General features: G+C 39.1%; 1 protein-coding gene across 1 annotated transcript in view; it reads right to left on the bottom strand.

The window, feature by feature from the left end:
- pth2ra (parathyroid hormone 2 receptor a) overlaps nt 1-14,947 on the bottom strand; it is a 205,870-nt gene that overhangs the window by 16,191 nt on the left and 174,732 nt on the right. Inside the window, exon 11 of the mRNA XM_041807123.1 lies at nt 13,479-13,573. Coding sequence (XP_041663057.1) covers nt 13,479-13,573 — 95 coding nt within the window. The remainder of the gene's footprint in view (nt 1-13,478; nt 13,574-14,947) is intronic.

The following is a 14,947-nucleotide window of genomic DNA, read 5'->3' as shown; positions in this document are numbered from 1 at the left end:
CTGAGAAACAGCAAGGCGAGTTAAGACACTGGACGGAATTTACATTTACACATGAAAATAACAAAAGATGGTTAGAAAACGGGCCTTCTTTGTGGAAATAAAAGCGAAGAGTTTACATAAACAGCAAACACAATTCAGGCATGTCTGGAATGAGACAAAAAACATACTCAGTCCTCTCTAAAGTAAGCTCACCTTTAATTAATTAAGCACGTCTGCACAAATTTAGCACATTATAGAGAAATTACATTTTGCTGTGCAGATATTTCCAAAGACATTAGCATTTAAATATTCTTTCTATTTGTTGCTTCACATGCTTCACATGTGTGTTTGAGTGTGGAGCATCTGTCAGCTCCCTTTCAGCCACACAGTGTGATGTTTGTAGTACAGGGTTCCTGCACATTTAACAAATCAAATATAAGCCTCAGGGCTCCTGCAGGCACATGTAGCTGGGTTCTTAGGCAACACGCTTCACTCCGATTTGCTCCATTGCTTTGCCAGTAGTGTGTAAATGGGTATGGATGCATTTGTATGGGATTAGCTAATACTGATGGCAAATTCCCCACAGTAAACTCTTCCATCAGTGTATGACTGTGTGAGTGAATGGAGTGAAAGGGTACGAATGGGTGGGTATGCTCTGCTGTGTAAAAGCGCTTTGAGTATTCAGATGATTAGAAAAGTGCCTTACAAGCTCACGTCAATGCACCATTTCATCTTTTAGTTTTTAAGATCTTTTAAAGACCTGAACTGAGAAAAATTAACAACACATTTTGGATGGCAAAAGGTCAAAAGTTAAAGATGACAACTAGGCCTGTTAATACAGTTGTGTTAACGCTTGTGATTAATCAGGAAAGCTTAACACGTTAAAAAAATGTTAACGCAATTCAATCATATCACTAAGGTTGAACACAACTTCCTCCTGTAGTCTTCCTGCACGGATGTCTGGGGTGAAAAAGTTAAAGGCGGGTCAAACACAGCCAGCAGTGATGAGTGAGGAGACAGACCCAGGTCTGCTTCACCACCAATTCCGATTTAAAAAGCTGCCTAAGAAAAGTCTGGATGAAACAAAAGTTGTGTGTACATACTGCGGTGATGAACTGTCTTTACACCGAAGCACAACGAGTCCAATGTTAGCAAAGACGCTAACAACAACATGGGATCAAGCCATGATAGCTAATGTTAGCAAAGACGCAAGTTTGGTTAAGACCGCGATTTCAATATGGAAGCCTCCACAGATTGGCTTCAAGAGCCGTTTGAGTCCACCTATTGTAAGCAGACAACTGACGTCACACGGGGTTTGTCCAATTCTTTCTACAGTCTATGCACAGGATCAAACCATGATAGCTAATGTTGCTAATGTTAGCAAAGACACTAACAACAACACAGGGCCAAGCCACGATAGCTAATTTTGCTAATGTTAGCAAAGATGCTAACAACAACACGGGATCAAGCCATGATAGCCAATGTTGCTAATGTTAGCAAAGATGCTAAAAGAGCTTTGGGAAGCCCAGGTTGCTCTGATAATGGCCTTCAGTTTTCTGGTGTCCCTCATGGTCCTCTTCACAGTTGCCCATAGATTCTCTTTGTGGTTTAGATCAGGCCAGTTTTCTGGCCAGTCAAGCACAGGGATACCATGGTCCTTAAACCAGGTATTCATGCTATTGGCAGTGTGGGCAGGTGCCAGGTCCTGCTGAAAAATGAAATCAGCATCTCCATAAAGCTGGTTTAGCAGAAGGAAGCATGAAGTGCTCTAAAACTTCCTGGTAGACGACTGCGCTGACCTTGGACCTGATAAAACACAGTGGACCAACACCAGCAGACAACATGGCTCCCCAAACCCTCACTGACTGTGGAAACTTTACACTGGACCTCAGGCAACTTAGACTCTGTGCCTCTTATCTTTTCCTCAAGACTCCAGGACTTTGATTTCCAAATAAAATGCAAAATTTACTTTCAACTGAAAAGAGGACTTTGGACCACTGAGCAACAGTCCAGTCCTTTATGTCCTTAGCCCAGGTAAGACACCTCTGACATTATCTCTGGTTCAAGAAAGCAACAGTTGTAGTCCATGTCCTGGATCCGTCTGTGCGTGGTGGCTCTTGAAGCACTGACTCCAGCTCCTTGTGAAACTCTCCTAAACTCTTAAACGGGCTTTGTTCCACAATCCTCTCAAGGCTGCTGTTATGCCTGTTGCTTATTCACCTTTTTTAACCACATATCCCTTCAACCTTCCATTAATGTGCTTGGATACAACACTCTGAGAACAGCCACCTTCTTTGGCAATGAACTTTTGTGTCTTAGCCTCCTCGTGCAGGGTGTCTGTGATTCTTCTGGACATCTGTCTAGTCAGCAGTCGTCCCCATGATTGTGTAGCTACTGATCCAGACTGAGAGACCATTTAAAGCAGGGGCCACAAACAAAAATATACAAGGATGTTCGGGACACTTTAATATCAAAAAGGTGAGGTATGTTAAAGTTTTAAAAATTCAAAATAATGTAGATTTAGATGCAAAGTGATTGAGTATGCCTAAATGGCTAGGTTATTCAGGAAGCAAAAAAAAAAAAAACTTAAAGCAGAGCAGGCATCAGGGACAACAGAGTCACACTGATCAAGTCAGGAGCAGAATAAAGAAGGAGCTGGGGTGGAGGAGGGCAGCAAGAGCAGCTTTTAGAGGGAGCAACAGAGTGTGGCCAGGTAAGAGCAGATTAAAAAAGGCAGCATGAGAGCAATTCAGACAAAAATCTGTCCAGTCAGCAGTCTTCCCCATGATTGTGTATCTACTGATCCACACTGAGAGACCACTGAAAGGCTCAGGAAACCTTTGCAGGTGTTTGGAGTTAATTAGCTGATCAGAGTGCGACACCATCAGTCTCCAAAAGTGAACTTTTTCACAATATTCCAATTTTTAAGCTACTGAGTTTTCTTCAGCTGTAAGCCATATTCATAAAAATTTTAAGAAACAAACATTTGAAATGTATCAGCCTATGTGTATTTAATCTATATAATGTATGAGTTACACTTTTTGAATGGGATTACCAAAAATATCAACATTTTGGTGATATTCTAACTTTTTGAGATGCACCTGTAAGATTTTGCACAGACTTTTATGGCCTAAAATTTCAAACATTCAATTCAAGACTTCTTCAGAATTGTAAGGATTCATGGGAGGAAAATGATTTCACAGCTTCTGTGCCATGAAAACTCACCAAATTGCTCAAACGTTATATCCAATTCATAAAACACACAAGAAGTTTAATGCTCCCCTTGCTGTGCTAAAGATACACCAGTGGACACACATGCTTCAGGTGTGGGTAAGAGTGGATGACACATTACAAAAGTGAGTGGTAGAAGCAGGTGGGAGTAGGATGAAGGAGACAGTCCCTGCTCAACTGAACAATTTAGGACATGCAGCTGCCCTGTTCACACATGCAAGCTGATATAAAAATCAATAATGGAAAAGAAATCAGAAAGGTAGTGCTTTTAACAAGATGGGCTTCTGAAAGAAACAACAGGCAGCAGAACAGTGTGTACAATGCATTAGACCTGTTGCATACTAAAGCTATTCAAGAGCAAAGTGAAGGAAAGTGGGTAGAGGTTATGCAGTTGATGGCATTAGCTGACAGCTTAATTTGAAGGAAATCAAAGAGACAACTGAATAAGAAAATGTGTCTACAAGAAGACAAAGCTTATTAATAACTTTAGTTAAGCTAAAGTCCAAACCGCAGGTTTGAGGTTAATTCAGCATCACCCTGCTGCAACAAACTCTAATAGACTGTCCTTCAAATCTAACCCAACATCCTGATCATTGTTTATCAGTGCCACTACATTTTTGTCATAAACCCTATTCACAGTAATACTACAAAATTCATTAAGACCAAACTGTGGAAACTTAAAAAGAAAAAAAATTATATGAAAATATTTGTTGTCTTATATTTCTTAAATTCTCTCATTTACTATTGTATTTTTTAGAAAAGAAATGGGGCATTTTTTACATTGTTGATATCTTAATTTTATTTTAAATGTCATCTACTCTGTTTTCTATCTGCTTGCACAAACATTTTAATTTCACTGAAGTTTTTAAATTTAAGTTAATTTAATGTCTTTAATGAATGTCCTGGATAAATCATTATATTTGCCTAAAATCTGTACCTTTCATAAGACTGATAGTCCAATATTTTGTTCTTTCTTCAAAAGTAACAAGTATCAGTAAATTACAGCAAAAAGTAGACTGCTCCTGCACTGTAAAATGAAATAAGTTGAGCTTACTTAAAAAAAATACGCAAACTTGTTGCCTCAAAAATAACAAGTAAACTACACTTGACTTTGGTGAGTAAAAAAGAAAATGTGATTACTTTAAGTGTTCAGTACTTGTTCTAAATAAACCATTTAAGTATTTACTATTTGTTTAAAATCACATATTCTAAGTGCTCAAATCTAAGATTCAAATGTTAATTTGAGTTTTCAGGACTTCTAAATAATCTACTTTGAGTGTGTGATACTTAATATTTTTACTGCACTGTAAACACCGATAAATTCATAGCACTCAAAATATCATAGCTGCTTACCTTAAAATGTCAAATAATGCTCACTGATTTTTTTTTTTTTTTTAATCATTTCACCTAAAGTGGATTAACGTGTGCAACCATTTGCAACGATGGCTGTTGGTGACCCACTGAACCCGTAGTTGAAATTTCACTAATGTCAGTGTGCCATCCAACATCCACTAACATTAATGTCATTAACATTGCCTCCTATGGGCGGGACCTCTGTAATTGAGACAGCAACTTTACTCATCGTGCATAAAGGTTTAGTGCCCAAAGGCATGTTGGGAAACCTTTTCAAATTTATCATAACTCAAATAATTTGAGTTTTAACAAAAATACTTACATTTTTTGAGTACTGATTGAGCCATTTAGCTTTTATGGCCAAGAAGCACAAGTAACTTGTTTATAATAAGTATTTAGAACAAGTTACAAAAAAATGAGTTAATTGAACTCAATGTTTCTGAGTAAAATTGATGTTGCTGTTTACAGTGTGGACTGTATCATGAACCAGCAAGCTGCTGCCTTCTTTTATACTAAAATCTTCTCAGCAGACTTCTGTAAATGCCTGAAAAATGTTCAACTGTTCACATTTGCTTACTTATGCTTATTGAATTTTCCCTGAACAACAAAAGAGGAAAAAGAGACAGAAATTAAAAGAATAAAACACAGGTTGTCCTGCTGTAAAGGTTGAAATGATATTGTAGTAAAATGTTTTCTTTAATGCGTACAAGATAACAGCTGGCAATGTTCATGTGCCACATTCTTTTAAATTGCAGGCTACAGTCTGGGCTTTAATCCAAGTTTATTTTTGTCCGTCTTACAGTCCTCATGAATAAGAAGGAATCACTTTCCACTGTTAAATCCTCCTCTCTGACTGCTGAGTGACAACATTTAAATACCTGTTATTACTGCACAGCAGACTGCCGCTCTGCAGAACACACAGTCTCTGTGGTATAGCCAGAGATTAATCTGAGCCAGATCCTGCTGGAACAAGATGCAGCATCTCTCAGATTGAGATTGGCACTTCTTCGATTGGATTTACGATTTCCTTTATGACAGTCAAAACCTCTCATTACGTTGTATGCAATATTTATGTTTATCTGTTGTTTCATTCTTTATTTTGTAGTGCTGGAATTTCTGCAAATTGCTACCAAGTGATAGCCTAGATCACTGGCCTCCCAACAGAAGATTATAGTTATCACTCTGGCCCCTGTCAGTTTTAGAGCTGAACACCCCTTCTAGAGGAGAGGGGAAATGTCTTGAACAACATTAACCAAGTCCGACTCTTGTTTTTTGACCAGTGAGGTGTTGCTTTAATTCTTCTTTTGATAATAATAATAGTAAACATATGCTGCGGGAGCTCAGAAACTTCTGGAGAGAAAATAACAGATGGGGCTTTCATTTCCTGTTTTTGATTTATTAGGACCCTCAGCAGCCTGGTGCATGCTATCCAGTCGCAGAGATGAAGGATCCTGAATCACAGCTCCTGTTTAGTTTTTGTTGTTGTTGTTTTAATATTCTCTTGATACTCAGACGAGGACCGCCACTCACTGTCTTCATGTGATCACTCATCCTGGAGAGGAGTACAAGTGCTTTCAAAGCAGCTGTAGCTATTTCAGCTCTGCTGGAAAAGTCTGAGTCCTGTATGGAGTCCAGAAGATGACAACGACAACAACTATGAGCAAAAAGCAGTCATTATGACTGGAACTGGCCTCTTTGCCAGAGTAGTTTTAAAAGTCAGAACAGGGTGGCCAATTACTTTGATTCTTTTTGACACTTGTTTTAAAATTAAAGAGTCTCCTGGGTTGATTAGATCAAAAAGTATGGCAGCTTTACAAAATATTTTGAATTAACAGTGAAGACGAATGTCAGCAGCCACACCACTAGGGGGTACACCCACTAAGATTTTTTTTCCACCGTGCACATATTGTTTAGTGCAAGATTTGCGCCTGCTAAAAGCTCCTCATTTGCAGCTAATCCACTAAAGATTTTGCACTGATCAGATGCAGGTGCAAAAACACCTACACATTTTTCCACCTGAGCACTATTAGGTGTGTTTTACCAGAGGCCAGGGGGTGCAGCAGTGGCTTTGCATTTAGATCACCAACATCAAATCAACAGTGAGATAGAATAAAGGAAAAAAAAATTCAGAAAGAGAATTTGTTCTTGCAGAAAACTGCAGCAAAACAAACACCTGTCAGCTCAGGAGATTAACATTGTGTGACTCAAACTGGGGAAAAATGCTGTTACCACTGCTGCTGTTACAATATCACATAAAACACATTTTTATCCCCCACACTCTTTTGAAATCAGTTATTGATCACTCTAGCCATTTTGTAAGAAGTTAAACCTTCTACTGTGCAAATCAATTAATTATTTTGAACCTGCAGGATGTTTTTTAACCATCAGAAACAACAGAAATAACACACTACAAGCTTCACACCACAAGTTCACACAGATGTGACCTATAATTAGAATGAACAGAGCAGTAAAGACACATTCACTCAGTGCAGAGGATGAAGATGACGCAGAGACGTACAGATGTTACTGACCTTAACGCACATCATTATGCTTGCAAAGCAGATGCATTTGCCCGTTTCCGTGTTTTTCACTGGTGAATCCATCTTGCAAAGCTCCCATCTGAACAGTTTGGGTCCAGTTAGAAAGTGACCAATCAGCAACAAGGGGCAGTACTTTCAGGCTCTGCGGAGTTGTGACGTAAGCAAGCAGCAACAAGAGGCCGGTGCAATTATGGCAGAAGAGATTAGCGTGGATGCTGCTAAAGTGTCTGTTTTATCAGAACTTGACAAAATTTCTTCATTAAAGGAAAAACAAGAAACAGCAGTGAGTTGTTTTCGTTACAAAAATGAAAAAAGTCGTGTACTGACATGTCTACAGTCGCCATGGTTCGCGTTATGCAGTTCTCTATGGAGTTTACTCCTCCGTAGCGGCTATGTCACGTGTTTTGTTGCTCTGACTGGCCCGTAAAAATGTGACAGAATGTCTATCCCATCACCCTCCAAGTTTTTTCTCAAAAGCTCTGCCCTTTCCCAAACGCTGTCTATGGAAGGTTTACCAGATGGATGTGTGAAACAAATCTATCTGGCGTGTCAGGTTATGTAGTAAATGGACAAAGAATACCCACACATAGAAGAACGTCCTCTATGTTAACCACAAACATCTGTAAAGTTTTTTAAAATTGAGCTGATTTTTCTAGAGGTGGCTGATATTACACTGCTTGATCTGGTACTGTAAAACATAAAAGGATATTTCAAAGCTTCAGCTCACAGGATTTTTCTTATTTTTCAATAATCTGATTTATTTCTTTCTGATAGGAGATGAGGGGCACACATGGCAGCAGAATAAGATACACTTGACTACTGACCAGTTTCATATTTTGAACATTCTGTATATTTTACTCTGAAGTGGCTAATGTTTGGGTCCTATTGGTTCCACAGTGCATAGTTGCTGATAAGTTAATAATAGGATACACAGTAATGACTGACTTAGCTGGATAGAGAAGAAACAAGAGGTGAAAAGCCACGCTAGTGTTTATTGACCTGCCCCTTAGTGTGGTGGAAATTTGTAGTCATGTTGCAGTTTTTTTGCATTCATGTTGAAACTTTCTGTATTTGTGTTGGGGTTTCTTGCATTTGTGCTACGGCTGTTTGCATTTCAGTTGTAGCTTTTAGCATATCTTTCCCCGTAGCATAATTGCCCAAGTCATTTTTTGATGAATAGTACTGCGGAGCAACTCGCTCCCTCTCTAGTCAATCAGAGCAGTTCCACGGTCTGTGCGTGCGGTGCCACCGTGTCCCTTAAGCGCCACTCCGCTGCACTTCACTGAAGACGTGTTGCAGGTCTATTTTCAGCACCGCCCACTGCCAAACCACTTCAATCCCCATCGATCAGAAACACCAAACAGGAAGTAAAAAGAATAGAGCATATGATACTTTCAAAATACAAAACAATGCACGGACTCCTGACCTTAAATCATCACTATATCAACATTACGTCTCATCCTGCAGTGAAAGCAAAGGGCCATGGGGGGGGTCAATTGGTCCCAGAGCTACAACGGCGCAATTGACAGGGAAATACTAATTTTTGAGGAAATGTATACAAAATATTTTACATAAAACCACACACAATTCATTAACCTTTTAACTTCCTAATGTATTCTCCTATGGTGTAAGCAATAATATCATGGTCTCTTACTGGAAGGGATGATAAATTAACCCCAAAAAGGTAAAATAATCTGCTGTTGACTATTCCTGCGTGAACTTGTAGATCTCCCATGATCTCTGCCCACTGATTAGGGCTGCACGCCATAGTGCACAGTCCAGAAACATTTCCACTGGGTGAGGTCACTCCCCCTCGGTTTGTCAGGCTAGCTCACTGAGGCATGAAGCCAAAGTGTTTGCCGGTGAGGTTGTGAAATTTGAATGTGCGAAACTTACTTGTGACCATGGGGCAAGCTGATTCTGATGAGGCTGGACAAAGCAGAGCAGGAGAGAAAGAGAGGTAGGCCTAATGTATGCTAACCAAAAGACACCAAACTATCATTTTCTTGTTTACTTTGCACTACACACTGTCTTATCTGCAGGTCCCCCTCAAATATACAGCTCATAACTCCATGTCCCATTATCAAGACACAACTACAACGGCACACAATAATGCAGCCTGTTTATTACAAGGTAAGGCAGACTGTTGAAAAACACTTAAATTGATAGTTTCATTCATACAGAAAGAGTCCAAGGCCTCATTCAGGGCGTAGTGCATGATTATGGCCAAATCCCATTTCTCCCCTTAACCCTCAATTTTAACCCTCAGTCTCAAAATGCACGATCCTGCTAAGTGCGAGGGCTGTCCCAATACTCCCGAGAGTTGAGCTTATCGGGCGAGATTGAGGGCGTTAATGCCCTCAATTCTGAGCTGTTCCTGGGCCTCACTTGGTTTAAAGGGTTATCACTCAAAGAAAGATGGTGGCAAATGCGGGGAAAATTGAGCTATAAATGTAGATTTCTGTGTTAATAGAGTTTTAAAAATTACGAAAACCACTCCAATATCTTAGTTTAATTATATTTTTTTGATTATTTGCCTTTTTGTAGCGTAACATTTACTTTTATTTTTACGATTGTAAGCCGGTAACTGTGTGGACTTTCAATGCCTTGTCCGGCGTCTGGCTCAGCCTCAAGCTGGACGCTTATTTGTCCTCCTTTGGAGAACATAACGCAGCATATTGTCCATTGCTCTCTTTCTCTGCACATTAATCCGGTGTTTGTATGTTAAATATGATCCTGGTGTTGTATATACAGCGTTGACCGATCATAAACTTTACCTGGCCGTCACACATTAGTTATATATTTTTGGAAATTGGTGCCATCCGTGATCAATAAAACGCGTGCGTCCACTCGCTCTCCCTCTCTCTCCTTATTCTTGCTGCACAGAAACTTTCATCACATCTGTCCAATAAATTCACCCGTTATTCTGCTACCTCTCTTGTCAAATATCAACTTCTATCATTGTTTAGTTTGTAAATTTATGATAAAACTCTCAAGTTCCTGCGCTGGTTCTTATCAGGAATTAATTGACGTCAAACTTCCTCGCACAGATCAGCTGTCTTAAAAATCAGATTGCAGGTGAAAATAAATAAAGACAATATATTTAAAGGTGATTTAACAAAAGATGTTAACACTGAAGCAGAAACATAGAGAGGAAGAGAAAGGAGCAAAACGGATGAGCTGCTGTGTGTGAGGGAAGGGGAGATGTGTAGGGGTGTGTGTGGGGGGGTAAGGGGGGCAAGATCATCTGGTTTATATTATTTTTTGTTTTGAGGAGAAGACCCCAATAGAGAGCAAATAAAGTGGGATTAATATAATGATGAAAATACTTAACCCATAGTGACCACTTTTTTAGACAGATGGAAATTATAAATATCCTTATTACTGTAACAAGGAATATGATCATTAAAATCAATGATTATTTATCTAACCAAGAACTGTGTCTTTTATATGCTAATAACCTGGGCTAAATTGCAAAGACTTTCTATTTCTTGTTATTGTAGTAATATATCCTTTAGTTTTTTTAAGATACCTTTGAGCATTGTTCAGTGAGTATGTTTGGGCGATAGTGGGGGCCTCATATCTGAGTCTGCTTAGGGCCTTTGGCCAGGGGCGGTCCTGGGTCAAATTGTCCTTCAATGAGTAGAGTATCTCAGAATCACTGTATCATGATACCATCAGTATCATGGACAAAATTGTATAGTGGCGGGAAATACACTAGAGTCCTATTTGTTTTGATTATTGTTAGTTCACTAAGGGCTGCAAAGTCCTGCTTTTTGGTGCTGTGGAAATGGCCACCTAGTTACAACTGGTGTTTGGCATTAGCTAACAGCCTTGTTATATGGTGACTTTCACCTGAACATGTCCGTGGTTGTGCTGTTTATACATTTTATTTGGTCAAATATTAACATGTTCTCATTCTTCTTCTTCTCCCTTTGAATCGACAGACTACACCGTTTTGGCACATTACTGCCCTCTACGGTCTGTAATTGTAACTGCTATTAAGGGGTGTCCCATTTCTAAGTCATGAGATGGCCCTTACACTTGGTTCTGAGGGGTGAGTTAAGACTGAGGGTTGAGCTTGAGGGTAAGATTGAGTGTTAAGGGGAGAAACGGGATTGGGCCTAAGTCTGTTACAGCATGTGGTCCCAACAGTTACATAATCAGCACCATGGACAGCACCACACAACAAACAACCATGACAGCACCAACAGCTCAGAGGGCATTTTACCACTCTCACACGTCTTTAACTCATCAACAAATACTCGTAAAAAATAACAAAAATACATTAAGATAGGAAAACTTTTTACAAGAACAGATGATGAACTACATAAATCTTAATGCGCACAACTTTTTTTCTTTTTTAAGATTTCTTTTTGGGAATTTTTATGCCTTTATTTGATAGATGAGGACAGTAGATAGAGTCAGAAACTGGGGTGAGAGCGGGGGAGAAACATGCGGAAAAGGGCCTCGGGCCAGGTTTGAACCTGGGCCGTCTGCATAAATGGGGCGGGCCTTTAGCCACTAGGCCACCTGTGTCCCCATGCACACATTTTGTGTGAAAAGAGAAAGCAGGTTCAAGAAGGATAGTTCCTAGGCCTACTCAAAGGATTACCCATGACGCACTTCAATAATTTACATTTATAGATACAGCTAAGAGCTCTGTAGTTATGCACGCTACAGAAAAGCCAAAATATGCAACATATAACACTAATATGACCCAATCGTGTTTTTTGCTTGTTTTGTATTCACTATGTTGATTTAATGTTTCGTCAATATTTTGTTAACTTTCTATATCATCACTAAACAGTACTGTTGTACCACTTAACCTTTTTCAAGTCAGCATTAAACACACAAGGAGAATCTTTTAGGGAAAATAGAGAACCTTAAAATGTAAAGAATATTTGACAAGGAAACAAACAACCACTTTGCAAAAGCTCTCCAGAGAACGCCATAAATTTAAAGCACCTCACATTTCATTAATATCTCCCCCATAGCCACGCTGTGCACAAAGTTACATGAAAAGTTGATTATGACACAAAGATTTAGTATCAGTCTTTCTGAATTCAAAATAAACTACGAGTCCCACTCTAATGAAAAACGCAAAATTGTTGAACTCCAAGCACTTTTAAGTGGCTTTTTTAAAGTCCTTTTAAGTCTGTGATGTATGCAATATAATATAGTCTATAATCCACAGGGCAACCAAGGAAAAACATGATAACCTCTTGTGAACAAAAAAAAGAAGCACAAAAAATACGCAATCAATCACAAAACCACTGGTATTTCATGAAATATACAAAAGCGAGGATATCACCCAAGTCCATACAGCATAATCCAACATGGAAAATAATCCTTTGTCTGCTCCCTGATGCACGCTCCAGCATCCACGTAGAGAAGCCCAGCCAGGAAACTGCTTAATGTCTTCATTTGTAACTCAAATTTTCCAGCGTTTTTTTTTACTTAGTCAACAGGTATAGCTTGTTACTTTGTTTTTTACTTTCAGGCCCTAATTCATAGGTCTGCCTGCTTCATTGTCTTTGTCCTCTGCTTCTCCGCCTCTTCCTCCATGACACATCCTCCTTATATTATCTCGTCTTTTTTTAAAATCATTTTAACCACATATCAATATATCTGAATGACAGCAAGCACCCACATACCATAAAAATAAATACACAGGGAAACTATAATATTAAATGTATAAAGAAAAACCCACCGTTTTCCATTATGAACATTAATGCCATAACTTGAGATAGACTCGTTTTAATCTACTTTTTTGGTGACACTGTCACACTTTTATTATTCAGCTGTCTGGGTTCATTGCAGCTTCTCAGTGTGTCCCCCATGTTCGCTTCTTTCAACAAAAGATTGAAGGAGACGTGAGGAAGAGAAAGGACTGCAGAGGAGGAAAATTTACCTAATGAGCCATTTTTCACTTCACAGCATCAGTCTGAAGCAATGATAACAAGCTGCACAGCTTATTTGCCTGCAAACCAAAGTTTACAAATGCCCCCTCATTAAAAAAGATTTCAAGGTGTAAGTTTATCTAAACTTAACATGAATGGATATTAAAAAAACAACAACAACAAAAAACAAAACAAAAAAAAAACAGTTTATTAAAACATGTCAGTGGTTAGTGGAGGTGCAAGTGTGACCAATCAACTTAGGAGGATTTCAGGGGCTGACACTGAAATTTTAAAGAAACTTTCAGGAATGCGTGTGTGAAAGAGCCTTAAGTTGTGTTGTCTGTCTCAGCCATGCAGACACTTAAGTAACTGCGGTGTGATTTGCTTAATTGTCATAATGAAGACATGATCACAGAGAAAGGCTGGACACTTCCTCCAATGCATCAGTGAAGAAAACAGTCAAAAAACACACCTGTACTGTTTCCTGGTGTCGTATCTTCCTGCGTTCGTTTCTCGGATTTTAGTCGCCAACACTCGTACAATGTTCACAAACAAGATGAAGTTGAGCTGGAAGAGAGAATCAGAGAAGGGAAACTTCATTTTAGCAGCATAGGAAACACGTTTTTCTTTGCTAATGACTGGCTTTAAAAAGACGTACTGATGAATGTCTGCATTTTCATGTTCCAACTTTTATTTCCCTCATGCATACATAAACATGTAAAGCACGCTATGTTGAACCTTTGAGGCATGTAAAGCCCTGAAGTAACCTATTGTGATGTTCTGTGCAGTGAAAATCTCCTGCCAAGTTACAGGATTTCTCTCTGAAAGACTTTAATGTGGCTGAGGCAAAGTCTTCCAGAGATGCAAATTGAGACTTCGGTTTTCCAAGCCACAAAAACAGATAGGATTCAGGCATGAAAAGAGGCTTTCTTCGAGCTTTTTATATAAAGCCTGAGACTCTTTTCAATTTCTCTCCTTTCACTGGATAATTATTGTTTTACATATTCACACACAAAAATTACTGCACTGCCTTTATTTGCAAATAGATTTATTTTGTACAACAAAAATGAAAATGTACAGTTGTATTGTTATCACCGTCACACCTCAGGCCCTTCCCACATTTTCTGAAACTACCCCCCCCCAAACATACCTTGTGACTACAGGGAAACATCACTATGAATTGTTCATAATTCAGCAGTTATTTAGGAGTTAGTTATTCCTGAAAGTAAGAAAGAAAAATGTCCAGACATATGACAGTCCTGCTATATCTTGTCTTCTAATACTGGTAGTCACTTTAACTGAACGTCTTCGTTTTTTGTCTTTGTGCATCACTGCACATAGGCAGGTCTGCCACATAAGGAAAAAGAAGCAGACGAAAAATACACGAGTTTTCAGACTAACAAGCACATTAATTTTAATAAATGGATGTATGATCCAAAATCAAGTATTACTTTGCACAGATATAATTTGCGACGGGAGATTTGCTGGCTGGCCAGACGCCGATGTCGCTGCCGTGTTGCCAGAGCCATGTCACTACGTCATTCAATATAGTAGACAAGGATTGTGCAAGTTTTCAGAGTAAAAAGCTTAAACGATCACATTGACATATACACTATGTTGCCAAAAGTATTCACTCACCCATCCAAATAATTGAAATCAGGTGTTCCAATAACTTCCATGGCCACAGGTGTATAAAGTCAAGCGCCTAGGCATGCAGACTGTTTCTACAAACATTTGTGAAAGAATGAGTTGCTCAGGAGCTCAATGAATTCCAGTGTGGTACTGCGATAGGATGCAACCCTTACAATGAATCCAGTGGTGAAATTTCCTAGCTCCTAAATATTCCACAGTCAACTGTCAGTGGTATTATAACAAAGTGGAAGCAATTGGGAACGACTGCAACTCAGCCACGAAGTGGCATAAAATGATGGAGCAGGGTCA

This window comes from Cheilinus undulatus, linkage group 15 (assembly GCF_018320785.1).
Source record: "Cheilinus undulatus linkage group 15, ASM1832078v1, whole genome shotgun sequence".
NCBI classification, from domain to species: domain Eukaryota; kingdom Metazoa; phylum Chordata; class Actinopteri; order Labriformes; family Labridae; genus Cheilinus; species Cheilinus undulatus.
This window is presented reverse-complemented; position numbering and strand designations above follow the sequence as displayed.